The 15,298-nt window shown below is 45.3% G+C and overlaps 1 protein-coding gene across 1 annotated transcript; it reads left to right on the top strand.

The window, feature by feature from the left end:
* Positions 1–804: 804 nt before the first annotated feature.
* mych (myelocytomatosis oncogene homolog) lies at positions 805–4,741 on the top strand. Its single transcript, XM_080545560.1, has 3 exons — positions 805–953; positions 2,067–2,714; positions 3,139–4,741. The coding sequence occupies exons 2-3, from the start codon at positions 2,078–2,080 to the stop codon at positions 3,741–3,743; spliced, it is 1,242 nt and encodes a 413-aa protein (XP_080401686.1). The 5' UTR covers positions 805–953; positions 2,067–2,077; the 3' UTR covers positions 3,744–4,741.
* The last annotated feature ends 10,557 nt before the right edge of the window (positions 4,742–15,298 follow it).

Genomic DNA, 15,298 nt, shown 5'->3' with positions numbered 1-15,298 from the left:
AGCAGCTCCCCTGCTCCTTATGTAAGCACCGTGAATACTACATACAGCATGGCACTACTGGCGTGGATCTATCCATGCAGTTCTGCTTCAATCTGAAATGTTGAACGCACATTGAACATCATATTATTCACATTATATTTAGGTGTTTCTAATAATAAGAAATAACAGTGGGACATGTTTGCTGTGCCTGAGAGAGAAGGAAACTAATAGTAGCTGATGGTCAAATGCATGTAACATTTCCAACGTGACCGCCCATGTAAACCCATTCACATACAAACCCAGCGAGGACAAGCTGCCGCATTGCTACTACGAATGAGGCGAGACGCCCGGCGTTTTAGTGCGCTCACACGTGTGTGTGTGTGTGTGTGTGTGTGTGTGTGTGTGTGTGTGTGTGTGTGTGTGTGTGTGTGTGTGTGTGTGTGTGTGTGCGTGCGTGCGTGTGTGTGTGTGTGTGTGTGTGTGTGTGCGCACTACCCGCCTCCATTTCTTGGAATTCCATAATTGGCATGCAAAGTAGATCTCCCTCCGCGTCTGGTCTGTGGCAAAATAGATCCTTCCTTGAAACGAGTTATTCTAGTCTGGCGTTTTCCACGTCTTTTCCGAGCAGACGTATATGAAATAAAACCACACGAACAGTATTTGCGCGATACATTTTTGGGAGTGAATTGTACAGTTTTGATATGGACATTTTGGCGCGATTTTAGCCCCGCGGAAGAATACCGTCGCGCTACGGTCGTATATTACGTGTGTGGGTCCGGCCGCGCCACACCCACCGGCGCGCGGAGCAGCGTGTGATACGTGGTACAGACAGACGCACTTACGAGTTTTTACACATTACTTTATTGAATGCGAGATTACAGTAATTGTCCGCAGTTGCATTGATTTGGAAATTATCGAGTCACCCAGTACGAGTGTTTGATTGCTGATTTTCCCATCTCCCTGGCAGAATAAAGGTAACAGAGTGATTTGCAGATTTGTTGGCTTTGCAATGTCAGCGTGGCTTTCTTCACATGGCTTCTTTCACTCGCCGGTAGACCAGTTTAGCTGCTCACTAACCTACTGGATTTGACACGATTGCATGACATTATTACATTCATTATGCGTGTTTTAAAGGGACCCGATTGATATGCATGACAACAGGCCTATCTATATTCTGCATCAATTGGATTTGGTTGAGCTCAGCATACTGGAAATCAACGATATTGCAAAAAAATAAAAAATACTTCGAACGGAAATCTACCTTTGTTAAACATTTGTTTAAGGAAGATTATTTGTATGTGCAATTTGACATGTAGGTTTTAATTATTGGACTAGCCGGCCTAACCAAAGCCACAAGTCTGTGTGAGACTGTTAGAGGAGCAGCTGGGGAACTGCAGCCAGCATGTCTGTTCACATGGGACATCTGAGCTGGTTACCTAATAGCTGGTCATCGCGATCACGTAGCTTTGTAGTTCCATGGCACATCTTTGCTTAGTTGGTTGGCGAGGCTGGTATGATGGGCACAGTGGAATAAGAGACATCTCTAACCAGACAGTTACCAGACAGTTGAATAAGAGACATCTAACCAGACAGTTGCAGGATCTCTCCTAGTGCCACATGGTCAATTGCGCAGTACGTCAGCGTTACATTGTTGCATAGAGTATTTAACGTTGCTTGCCAGTGTCTTGAGTGTGCTTTCTCTAAACACCTCGCCTTATTCTGGTTGCCATCTGATTGACGTTTACATGAAGCAATCAGGCAGGCTGACCGATTTGAGGAGGAAATGTAAATTTTTGGGGGACCTCACGTTGAGCTCTCCAGCTGTTTAAATGATGTCATGGGGGGCAGCAGGGCCGGGGGATGACCGCCCCCCTCGGGGCGGGGCAGGAGGATGTAAACATTAATATAACATTGGGCTTGTCAAAGGCTGATTAATAGACCAGCAGCACTTGAGAACTTTGCCCTGCACTTGGAATACAGGCCCATAGCCTGCTAAACCGATCTGGAGTAACAGCACCGTGGTTACGGGGGTCGTAGAGAGGAAGCAATTTCTTTTAACAACTTGCTTTTCCTCTCCACTTTTCCAGATTCTGCCACCATGTTGCAGAGTTTCTCCACCCAGGAGGACTGGTTCTACTCCGAGCCTCTCCTGTTCGATGACGACTTCTGCCAGAGCCTGATGAAGGACCTGCAGTCGCTCCCCACGCCGCCCCAGAGCCCCCCCATGAAGGCCGGGGGGCTGAACAGTAAGCCCCTCTCCAAGGAGGACCAGCTGAGCTACGTCTCGGAAATACTCCTGGAGGATCAAGACCTTCAGCTGAATTGGAATTGTGACATTTTCAACCACAGCAGCAATGCGACCGGCTCTAAGGACCAGCAGCCAGAGGAGTCGGAGGACTGTCTGTGGCATGTCCTGGGTGATAAGTCCCTGGAGGAGAAGCTCTCCTCTGTGCTGTCCAGCAGCCCGCTGCTCTCGGACATAGACACCAGCATCTTCGAGGAGATCGCCGGTTCCACCTTGGACTGCCACAGTGCGGCGCTGGCGTGTCAAGTTCTGGATGACGAGGAATTATTACTAGACAGCCAGGAACCAGACAGCCAGGAACCAGACAGCCAGGAACCAGACAGCGAGGAACCAGACAGCCAGGAACCAGACAGTCAGGAACCGAGCGAGTCGACTTCAGACTATGGCTCAGCAGGAGGAGAATTCTCCACGTATTCCTCCAGTGATTCTGGTGAGTTGGTCTTCATTGTTAACATGAGCTGTAACTGTGTGTTGCGATACAGTTTTAGAGGAGCGGAAGGAAAGTGACGTAAGAATATTGAATAAGAATTAAATAGCAATTACAGTGATAACGTAATGCCTAATACCCTTAAGGGAAACAAAATTGTTTCTGCAAACTTGTTGGTCTACTTAATTCAGATTCTCCCATTTCTGGTGAATTGTTGTAAAGATTAGGGCAATAGTTTTTTTTGTCAATATTCAGGCATATAATAAATATGCAAATATTTAACAGGGAAATTAAACAATTGCAGTTAGCTTATTATTATAATTGTTGATAAAATGCAGTTGGCACTTTATCAACAGCATCTGAAATGTATCTGCATCTGAGAGGTCTATTAGCCCCTGATCTGACCCGTGTGTGGTTCTCTCTACAGAGGAGGAGATTGATGTGGTGACAGTAAAGCGGTCCAGCAGCCCGTCCGCCCTCTCCCAGTCTGCAGAAGAGAGCCGCAGGCAGCAGCGTGCTCTCAAGCGCCACCACCTGGAGATCCAGCTGCAGCACAACTACGCTGCCCCCTGCCCCGCCTCCCCGGTTCGCCCCGAGCCCTCGTCCACCTCAGGGTCCCACAGCAAGCGCTCCCGGGCCACAGAGTCTCACAGATACCGCCACCGCCGCCACCACAGCTCAGGGCGTAGCTCCTCGTCCTCCCGGCATCACCATCACCACCACCACCACCAGCAGCAGCAGTCCAGCTCCAGGCAGGCCCCCGAGGTGGAGGACGAGGAGGAGAGGAGGCACACTCACAACGTAATGGAGAGGCAGAGGCGCAACGAGCTGAAGAACTGTTTCCTCCGGCTCCGAGACAATGTCCCAGAGCTGTCCAACAACGACAAGGCGTCCAAGGTGGTGATCCTGAAGAGGGCGCGGGACGGCATCCGGGGGCTGGAGCTGGAGGGCAAGAGACTTAACGCCAAGAAGGACAAGCTCCGAGAGAGGCAGGAGCTGCTCAAAGCCAGACTGGAGCAACTCAGGAGGTAGTGGGGGGACAGTGCGGAGGTTAGAGGAGTGCACCATGGGACATTTCAAAGACCAGTTTAAAGGTCTGGACTAGACTTGATGCTACATGAGCGGGTGTGCACGCACATGCACGCACGCGTGTGCACACACACACATACACACACACGCATACACACACACACACACACATATACACACACACACACACACACACACACACACATACACACACACACACACACACACACAATGCATGGTGGAATCCACATGCTTTGACTGCAGACTGTTCAAGAGGAGTTGGAGGTTGCTGAGAGACACTTATAACTGTTAACAAGGTTTGGTTGGGAGCGACAGGTCCATGTTCAGCCCAGATACATATTTATGTCTGTTGTCCTAGCAATTTGCCAAAGTCATATGTTCATAGACTACAGGTAACGGCCTATGTTGTACAATAATCTATATCCATTTGAGGAGCAAGTAGTTAAACGTTGAACCTGTAAGGTCTATATCACATTCCCCCACACGTTAATAACTCAGTTCTTCTCATTAAATAGTTTGTTTTACTTTGGGCTGGATCTAAAGTTTGAATTCTAATTATAGGGTTGAATTAAATGTATGCCAATTATTGCCATTCAATGCAAAAATTTGTCAATGTCTTAACATCTTTTTTATTTTTAAATAGACATGTTCCATTTACTTGTGTGAACTTGAAAGACCTGACCTGTTGGTAGGAATTTGGTGTGTTGTTATTGTGAAACAATGCAGTTCTCATGCCTTGAAATGCATTCTGTTATGGACTCCAATGTTCTACAATGTTTTATACTTGTTGAAAAGCATGACCTACCTCGCCCAGGTGTCCAACCTGGCTTTTATTTTGCTCCTCTTAAATGCAACTGTATAGATTTTCCCTGTAAATTTGTTTGTTTATTGTGTATCATAAATTATTTTAGTATTTTTCTTGGTCCATTTGCAAAAAGTTCTGTTCTTTTATCTGCAGCACTTTGGTTTTTATAATGTAAAAATAAATAATGGACAATAATATGTTTACTGGATTTATTATACTTTGGGTTACATACACCATTCCATTCAATCGCCAACCTTGGTTGAAAGATAATCACATTCCAATGAAGGCTGATCACAGCAACTCAGGTTTGGTTCACCTGTAATGTTTTTTCTCACTGGTTAAGGGTACATAGAGAGAAAAGCTTATCCTTTCTGACAGGTATACTACCAACTAGAACTGCCTGAAGGCAGATTCATACAAATTTACATTATCTGTAAAGTTAGCTATGTTCCCTTCCACAACAGTCAACAAATATTCACAGTCAGATGTATTATCCTTGCTCAATAGAGCAACATTCTTGTGTCAGTGCAATTCCATCAGATAGAAGGGAGGGCCGCCAGCTATCGAGGTGGTTATTGTAACAGCAGATGTGGGCTAATTGTCCCGCCCAGCCTTGTGCCCCACATCCTACACTGAACTGTCACCATCGTTTACCACGGCTCTCGTGGCACCGCTGCCTTACGTAACAGCAGACGGAGCCTGGAGTAGTGAGCTCTAGCACCGTGCTGTAGATGGCCCATGTTGGCTCATCTGTAAACTATTACCTACAAACCACAGCTCAGAGAGTGAGCCAGGCCAGCGCTGTCAAATGTCTATGGATTATTATAATGCGTTTCCTGTCTGTCGTAAGCACGCTCCTAAACTTGCTGGTGTCCTGGCAGGGGGAGTCACTACGTCTTCATGCAAGAGAGGGCAACAGATTTGTATGAGGGGTTAAGGGGTTAACCGTACGTTTAAATGAAGCAAGTGATGTTCTTCTATCCTTTCTAGCATGAACAGATAGTAACAGTTTATCCTAGGATGAGCCACTGGGCCCAGTTGTTTAACTTTTAATCTGGATCAGAATGATCCTGATTCTTTTTTGCTATCCAGGATCAGATCGAGATGGCTGATTTTGAGTTGTCGAGGGGAAATCAGCCAGCCCGATCTGGTCCCTGGTGCTATCATACTCACAGTGGTGAGAATGGGATTATTTAACTGGGGAACCCTGTTGGGTCTAGAGGTAAATTGAATGCTGAGATTAAAATATTTAACTCTTAACAACTTGACTTCTTGAAAGAGTAGAGGTGGATGACAGCCTGTAACTTATTATGGCCTCTTACTGATAAGCTTAGAAAAAAGTTGTTGAGTTACATTACCAACAAATAGTCAGTTTATTGCAAAAGAAATACTGAATTCCTTTCCAAACTAGAGGTGCTGGGATACCAAACGAGGGATAAGGTGATGTCATGTAATACAAGACTTGATTTGATTTGATTTTTATTTATTTATTTTTATAAGGGGGACACAGTATATTAATGAACACTTAATGGAATGCGCACATATCATCAGTGTAAATGTACCCAATTATAGCCATAGGCTAATTTCCGTTGGTGGTCCCCCTGCCAGAAGTAACAGGGCTACATTTCCTAATGGAAGAAATCAGGATATGGGGTAAAATAAACACATCATATAGATACAGTCATGATTAAAATAAACACAAAAATACGGTAGCTAAAATCAAATCAGATGACATCTAACCTAAGGCATCTAGCCTAACATGCATCACAGTAGGTCATATGACTACACAACAACAACAACAACAAGACTGCAGAGGCCACACGTTCAACTCCCAATCCTCAACCTTTCAACCAGGTGAAGCAACTGATTTCATTCTTCAAACTCATGAGAACAAAGCGAATGTCGATACAACTTTCGGCCCGTCTATCATCATCATCATAATGATTGAATACCAGTGGGTCTCTTGGTTCTTTTGTACCCCGTCTTTTATCTTTTGTGTCCTAGGTCATTGGACCATGTCTGCCATGGAGTGGTGTGAAGAGTGGAGACTCGACTGAGTGCTTCCTAAGTAGTAGGACAAACTCCTACAAGTGTGCTTGTGAGAATGCAGGATATTGTTGCGTGGGGCCATATTGAGAGGTGGGGGTGGCATGTTCGTCCTTTAAAATGCTAATTCTGTGTTGGTTGCTTCAAGGGAATGGCTCCTGTGTGACTGCAGACACTGAGGTGGGACGGGGGAGGAGAGGTGAGGTGTAGGCCCACTGTGGGCCTAACATACTGGAGGTCTAATATACACTGCAGGCCTAACATTCAAGCCCATAGACATTTAGCCTGCTTAAACATTTGCATCCGCCTTCAGGTAGTGAGAGGAAAACAATGAAATGTTAAGAGATTACAGTAAACAATAACCTTCCAAAACCATACAGTAACCACCATCAGATCCCCAGCAACATGTTCACCAGATCCTAGTCTGCACCAGATCCTAGTCACTATTGACATTTCATAAGCAGGAGCTGATAGAGAGAACAGAGTTCAGCTCTGTGCATCCACATGCAGGCTCACATCAATCTGAATGTGCAAACATACAGTATGTAAAAAAAATATGTTTCAAACCAGCCGCCCATCCTAACACTGAGCTAAACCCCCTCCCATCCTAACACTGAGCTCCAAGAGAGATCAAAAGCGAGTGTTTGTAAAGGCACACATCTGAGGTGCCTATAAACCTCCCTGGGTCCTGATCCCTGCGGGCCCAGACACTCTCTCTGGGCTCCCCTCTAGAGAGGACTCATGTGAGTTACATGTAAGGGAAACGGATTCAGAGAGAGAGAGAGAGAGAGAGAGAGAGAGAGTTCTTAAGTGTGAAACATAGGGCCCATTTTCCCTCAGCAAATGTGTGAGAAAACTTGCCAAACATGACTGTAATATTCCAAATTGTGTATTGACTTGCTTTACCGTCAATCATGCCTTGAATGTCCCACACTTTTCTTAGTCAAGCAAATACCAATCACCCACATTTTGGTAACCTTCCTCTACGGTGCGTCCAGTAAATGTGCCACGCATGAACAGGGAAGAAACAAGATCTGGAGGCAGACAAAGAGGACAAAGGGGAAAGACCAAATGCTTGTAAGTGTCATTCAGTGAATAATACAATGATTCATATCTTTGAATCATCTGTGTTGTTCTCAGTCAGTGCCTGGAATACACTGTAGATGAACACAAGACAGAAAACGATCATTTGCCTTTGCACTGACATGCCAATGGGAGCTGGGGTGTGCACAATTTAACGCACAATTTGAAGGATTTCACAGTTGTTTTCACATGGAAAATACAATTCAAGCGTAACTAGCCATTGAGATTGATGGGACGTGTTGGAGCCTGCCTCTGATTCGGTTTGGGGTTGACTGGAGGCGTTGTGGAGGAGGGCAGAGATTAACTACCCAGATTAACTACCCAGATTAACTACCCAGATTAATTACCCAGATTAAGGTGTATTAAACATCATTATGGAGAAACATCCCAAAAATGTGATAGACATAGACAAGACATAAAACTGAAAAAAGACAGAAGAAGATACAAATATTGTACAGTGTGTGCATCAATAAGATACACAGAGATTAGATATGTGACACAGTCTAATCATTTGGTCCGCATGTTGGCAACCAATCAAAAATACACTCGCTAGTTAACTATAACACTACTTTACATTGTTATTAGGCTCACAAAACAAGCTATGTTAGTTGACTAGCGATGTGTCATTGATTTTCGACAACGTGGAAATGTATTCACATTTTTCAAAAGAAAAGTCTGATTATTAGATGGGATCCCGACATGAGGACCAAAGCATTAGAATGTGTCACTCCAGTCAGGTGATCCTTATCTGAAATGAAAGGATAGATAAGGGTTTATGCAAACTCATTGCTCTTTCTTTCAGTTTAATCTTATGTTACATTCATTTGAATTAAGACCAGAATATCTGATATTGTACGTATGCTGTGTTGGTATTTATTGTGCTTTATTGGTTACAACGAAAGAGTGTCGCCTCAAAACAGAAGTCATCTCAGCGTGAAGGCAGCTCAGCGTGAAGGCAGCTCTGGGGCCTCATTTATAGAAAGTACTTTGGATCAAATTTGATTACCCGTGTCGTACGTAGAAAACCACGTCAAAGTAGTGATTTATAAAATGTCAACGTGAGTCAATTTGACCGTGGAAACGATCGTAGCTCTACGTCAGGTATTGACTTGCGTACGCACATTACCTACTGGTTATGCAGAGTTATTAAAGGCATGTGAGCCGCACTCGAACAACACAGCCGAGAAAATTAGTCCGCAAATTCAAGATTTAAAGGGAACTGATGATTGTATTTCAGTCTACAAGGCTATTGTAGGGTGTACTCATTCTAAATTGAGGCGTGATAAAGGCGAGATTCATTGTGATTCCCCAGGATTCCTCGGTATTTAGCATTATAAGCCCTGTTATAAGGTTATTTATGATCATATGGGTCCATATCAACATTTTGACATACACAATGGATCTGGATGGGCGTACAGAAAATCCACCATAGCCGGCAGCGCAGAACGCATAATATATTATGTCTAATTGAGTCAACTGGTATTATGCTTATCACCAAGTTCTCCCATACTGTTTTGATGGTCTAGTATAGTAGTATTGGTGAGCGCACTTGGTGATGGTAAGCACTCTAATACGAGTTGATTCTCTGGAACGGACGGGCGCGCGGGACCGCCACGCACCACACATCTGCCATATCATACCTCAGTCCCACATGTATTCATCATCATATTTTTCAATATAAAACGGAGGTATGATATGGCATACCGGTATATATGTTACGGTACATGTGGGAATACGGTACATGTGGGAAAACTAGGGTTAGGGTTAGGTGCTACGTCGACTTGGTACATGCTGGCATGTCTAACCCTAACCGTAATCCTAACCCTAATCCTACCCCTACCCCTAACCCTAACCCTAACCTTAACCCTAGCACCGTAGCACCTAACCATAACCCTAGTTTTCCCACATGTACCGCATTCCCACATGTACCGTAACATATATATATATATATATATATATATATATATATATATATATATATATATATATATATATATATATATGGTACATCCCACGCGCCTGTCCCGCTCCAGTTCTGCATCCAATTGAATGCAATGATTCAAGCAGATCTATAGACTCGTTTTCAAAGACGGGAAGCTCACCGAGTGGTCACTGCTGTCCGCACCCCGCTATGACAGGGCGTAAATACAAAGCTCATTCACCTGCGTTCAATTTCAAGTATATTTGGTATTTATAGAACGACAGACGTACGCAAATTTAAACAAGCGCAGCCCGTTTTATAAATAATGCTTACGTCCGTTTAGAAAAATGTGCTTACGTGCTAGTCAAAGATGACGTTCAAGTACTTTTTTATAAATGAGGCCCCTGGTGTTTGGCCACAGGTGGTAACGGCTTGAAGGAGCCTCAGGAGCTCCAATAAGAACCATTGAGGTTCTGTATCTCTATCTACAGTATTGAGCTTTACACACAACATGGCCCACCCCAACCATACACCCACCCTACTTGTGTTGTATTCCTTTTACATTGTCCTTTTCAGCACTGTTTCAGCGTCTATATATCATATGTGACGGCAGCTGGTGAAAGGGGGAACAAGTCGGCAACTGACCAAATGTTCCGACTGTAAAATGTAAATAAATTGGACTGGAAAATGTAAGCTCTTTTGTGGGTGGTGACTTCATTTATTTAAATGATTCATTATGCTGTGTTAGCAAACTGGCTAGTTGTGCTAGTCTGTGTTTTGAGGATGTTTTCCAAGAATCTTTTTAAATTGAATGAATGAATGAATGAATGGTCTTTATTGTCATTGATATAGTACAGGTACCAAACAACGACATTTGGGAGGGGGGGCTCCCCTGGTGCTAGGAAAGAAAAAAACTAAAAAACAAGAAGGGAAAGGAGCTGGTTTACATAAATAAAGGCTATGTACACTATCCACTATACTATACTATACAAATAAAACACTGTGCTGTACTCTATGCTATGCTATACCTATTCTAACATTTCCTATTCTCTGCAACCTTATGTACCCTAGGGTTGTCATATTGCACATAGTGTTATTGCACATTCATTTAAAGTGTCGCAGTTTGCAGGCTTGAAATGTACACATTTGTGCCTCAGCACTACACCTGATTTCAATCCAGCAGCTGCCATCAATCTGTCCAGAAGTGCCATCAATCCGTAAATTGAAGTTGGCTTGCAAGCTAATCTTGATGTGAGCCTGCTAACAATGTTAAGTATTGTTTTAATTAACTAGGTAGTAAGTGATTTGAAATAAATTTACGGGTCCAATTTATTTACATTTTTCAGAATAAAAGTCCAAACATTTGGTCGGTTGCCTACTGCTTCCCCGTTTCACCAGCTGCCGTCACACACACACATACACACACACACACACACACACACACACACACACACACACTCACACCCACACACACACACACACACACACACACCCACACACACACACACATACACACACACACACACACATACACACACACACACACACACACTCACACCCACACACACACACACATACACACACACACATATACACACACACACAGACACACACACACATACACACACACACACACACACACACTCACACACACACACACACACACACACACACACACACACACACACACACACACACTCACACCCACACACGTGTGTGCTGAAAACACGTGGGTTGGTTGTTGTGGGAGAGCCCGCTGGGGGCTGAGCTCTAACCAGAGCGCTGGTGTTACGACAGGCCCTGAAGTATCTGGTCTTTTCTATGACTTGAGGGCCATATCATAGCATAACTTGTTACAGTATAGGGGGGGGGTAGCCTAGAGGTTAGAGAGGCCGGAAGGTTTAGCAATCGGAAGGTCGCTGGTTCAATCCCCGCCTCAGGAGGGAGCTTGCATGTGCCCTTGAGCAAAGCACTTAACCCCTAATTGCTCCAGGGGCACTGAGTATGGTTGACTCTGTGCCTAGAGCAAACATACCAACAATTGACCGACAAGTTGATTGCACAGCAGTAAATCAGTAAAGGTACGTGTGGAGGGGAGGAGCAGAGCAGTAAAGGTACGTGTGGAGGGGAGGAGCCCCGTGTGGAGGGGAGGAGCAGAGCAGGAATGGAGATGTGAAAGTGTTCTGGGAGTAGAAAAAGCAGGCTGCCAGTGGCCTGTTCCTCTCTGGGGCGACACAGGGGAGGGGTTCTGGTACAGGGCCATATTGATTGATTGAAAACCTTTATTGTCCCCAATGGGGAAATTTTGTTGTCAAACAGCTCAGTTAGGGCAGAAAACATTCAGTACAGAAAACAGAAAAACATTCAATAAAAAACATAAAACAGTGCAGGCTCAGTAAGTAAAAAGTTCCAAAAGTTCCATCTCCAGGTCTCCCCCACCCTGCAGGGCCTGGTTGTAGAGTCGGAGTGCAGCTGGAATAAAGGACTGTCCAAATCTTTTTGTACTTTGACGGGGGAGAACAAATCTGTGGCTGAACTTGCTCCTCATCCCTGCCAGCTCGCAGTACATCGGGTGGGAGGGATTGGCCAGCATGGCCGCCAGTTTTTTCCCCATCCTCTGTTCTGCCACCACCTCTAGGCTGTCCAGCCCGGTCCCCACCACAGAGCTGGCCTTCTTCACCAGTTTGTTTAGCTTCGCAGCATCCCTGGCACAGATGTTTCCACCCCAGCAGGCCACGGCGAAGAACAGAACGCTGGCAACCACCGACTGGTAAAACATTTGCAGCAGCTTGTTGCAGACACCGAAAGACCTCAGCCTTCTCAGGAAAAACAGTCTGCTCTGCCCTTTCCTGAGAAGAGCCTCGGTGTTGTCAGTCCAGTCCAGTTTGTTATTAATTTGTACTCCCAGGTACCTGTAGGAGTCCACCCTCTCGACTTCCACCCCCTTGATGGTGATGGGGGCTGGGGTCCTTCTCTTCCTCCTAAAATCCACCACCAACTCCTTTGTTTTGCTGGTGTTAAGCAAACATGCTGACGGTTCCCTGGGGTAAGGGGTTAGGGTGTGGGTAGGGTCGGGGGAGGGGGGGTAAGGGAGTTTCTTCTGCTGTTTATATTTGTTTACCCCCAACCCAAAAAACCCCGCCACCCCCCTAGCCTCACCCCCTCCCCCTCACCAATCACCCCTAAAAGTCACTAAAACATGAAAGGGGTGTTGGCTGAATTCCAAACAGCGTCTGTGACAAACACCTCTCCAAACTCCTTCAAAGTGCCCCCCCCCCAAAGCCATGACGTGTCAACAGGAGGAAATTGGCCCAGTTTACAGTTCTACATGGATCACACCAAGCAGTACCAAGTGGATACCAATACCACAACTGGATCGAGATTTCGATTTTTCGAGCTACTGATTCTTTACGGCTTCTCGTCGGAACGAGTCAGTACTGAATGTGCAACTTTGATTAGATGTTGCTGTCAGTATGTAAACATTGGATGATTTAGTGGATGCACCGTTACTCCCAGCTGTATCTGTTGCGGTTAGAATGTCCTAGTATGAACAGAGAAATGACACACGCTCTCGTAGACATGCTTGAGAGACAATGACTTGATTGAGCCGGAGACAGCTCAGAGTTGTGGATGCGGACAGATGAGGGTCAGAGTTCGGGGGATGTTGTTATGTGCTGCGGAGAGCATAGAAACAGGTGTGTGTGTGTGTGTGTGTGTGTGTGTGTGCGTGTGTGAGTGTGTGTGCGTGTGTGATTTATGACGGAGAAACCCACAGAGTAGTAGAAGTCTTGTGGGCGCAGAGTTCTTCTTGAATTCCACAGAGACAGACAGTGTTCCGATCCCTCAGCCGTCAGAACATGACCAGAGCACAGTTGGGGCCAAGTGGGGGTTTGTGTGACAGTAAGACAAATGACGATCCACAGATGCACTAAGCCGCCCCCCCCCCCCCCCCACACACACACACACACACACACACACACACAAGGAGACCCCCAGGGAGAGCTACAGGGCAAGCACCTCATTCAAATTTGGTCGGTATTTGAATAAATGGCCAATAAATGTAAATTCAATAAGACCGCTTTTTTATTGTTTGTTTTCAGGTTTGCAAATTGGTTGCAATCAGACAGAAGTGCAAATTCAACCACTCATCCATGTTAGAATTACAACATTGATAAAGTCAGTATAAATAATGAGGAAACTATTTGGACCTAACATATTTCATGAACTGTTATATGGTTGATTAAGAGGGACTTAGGTGGGCGATGGTAGAGCATTGTTTTGGAGCACTGAACTCAGGATTGGAGTTGACTAATGGCGCTTTTCCACTACCGTACCGTACTGTACCGTGTGAGCCCGGTTTGTTTTGCTTTCTCCACTGCCAACCGAGCCGTACCAGGCCGAAGTACCCGTGCCAGTTTTAGCTACGCATCGAAAGGGGTAGCGAAAAGTACTTTCCGTGCCAGGCTGTGTGTGACGTGTGATGCTGCAGACTGTTGATTGGTCAATGGAAATCGTCACAACATCGGCATCCCATGTTTATAGAGTTCATCGCTAACCGCCATTTTTAAATACCACAACAGTCACTCTCGGAAAATGTCATTTACTTTTTCTGTAATTACTTATTAATAAAGATTTGAACATTTATGATAACCATTTTATTATCTCCATGATGGTCCAGTTCTACACGGCCATCATAGAGTCCATCCTCACCCACTCCATCATCACCTGGTTCCCTGCTGCAACGACCAAGGACAAGGCCAAGTTGCAGCGGGTGCTACGTTCAGCAGAGAGGGTGATCGGCTGTCCCTTGCCCTCCCTCAACTCCCTGCATGACACCAGGGCTCTGAGGAGGGCAAGGAAGATCATGGCAGACCCCTTCCACCCCGGCCACGGCCTCCTCACCCTGCCTCACCCTGCTTCCCTCTGGAAGAAGGTTGCGGCTGCCTAAGGCACTGAAGGCCCGCCACAGGCTCAGCTTCTACCCCTCAGCCGCCAGGCTGATAAATGACTCTGGCTTCCCCCTCCCCCCCGCCCCCAAGTCTGCCCAGGACTGAACTGGACTCACTGTAAAAACTCTGCACTGCACTTTATACCACACTATCCAATGCACTGTTGTCTGTCCTGTGTTGTTGTTGTTGTGTTGTCCTGTTTTTTTTGACATGTGAAAAAAGTATAAACGCACTTGCTGTGGTGACGAAGCAAATTCCTATATGTGTAATGCATAGTGGCAATAAACGTTATCTGAATCTGAATCTGAATCTGAATCTGAATCTTTGTTTAATTAGAATTTGCATTTCAATGCATCATAGAACTTTTATTTACAACAAGCATAACAAAAAATCGCTATTATGTGCTGTGCCTATGCTAGACCGTTCCACAGTTCCTCCTACTGTCCCGGCTCGCTCCAGGTCTGTTGTGTATAATGGAGAAGCGTTTCTGAAAGTACGGTACGGGTAGGATACAAATGCGTGCCGTACCGTGCCGTACCGGTCTGGTCAATGGAAAAGGAAAATGGAAATAACATCATAGCTATCACTGGTACTGGTCAGAGTACTGATAGAAGAGCATCTCTGCTGGCCATGGGGACATAATGATGTCCTTAATTATGTTCATCAGTATTGACCCTAGTTATGGATTTTGATTGATTTAATTTAATCTCTGATCCCCAATGTACACATTAAG

The sequence above is a fragment of the Nansenia antarctica genome, assembly GCF_963989245.1.
Source record: "Nansenia antarctica genome assembly, chromosome: 15".
Lineage (NCBI taxonomy): Eukaryota > Metazoa > Chordata > Actinopteri > Argentiniformes > Microstomatidae > Nansenia > Nansenia antarctica.
Note: the sequence above shows the minus strand (reverse complement) of the source record. Positions and strands in the feature narration are given on the sequence as shown.

What these genes read in the sequence shown, in the direction of transcription:
- mych (XM_080545560.1), top strand. Translation starts at nt 2,078, where the DNA reads ATGTTGCAGAGTTTCTCCACCCAGGAGGACTGGTTCTACTCCGAGCCT. An exon ending in GTATTCCTCCAGTGATTCTG is followed by an intron (nt 2,715 to 3,138) that starts GTGAGTTGGTCT and finishes TTCTCTCTACAG; the next exon opens with AGGAGGAGATTGATGTGGTG.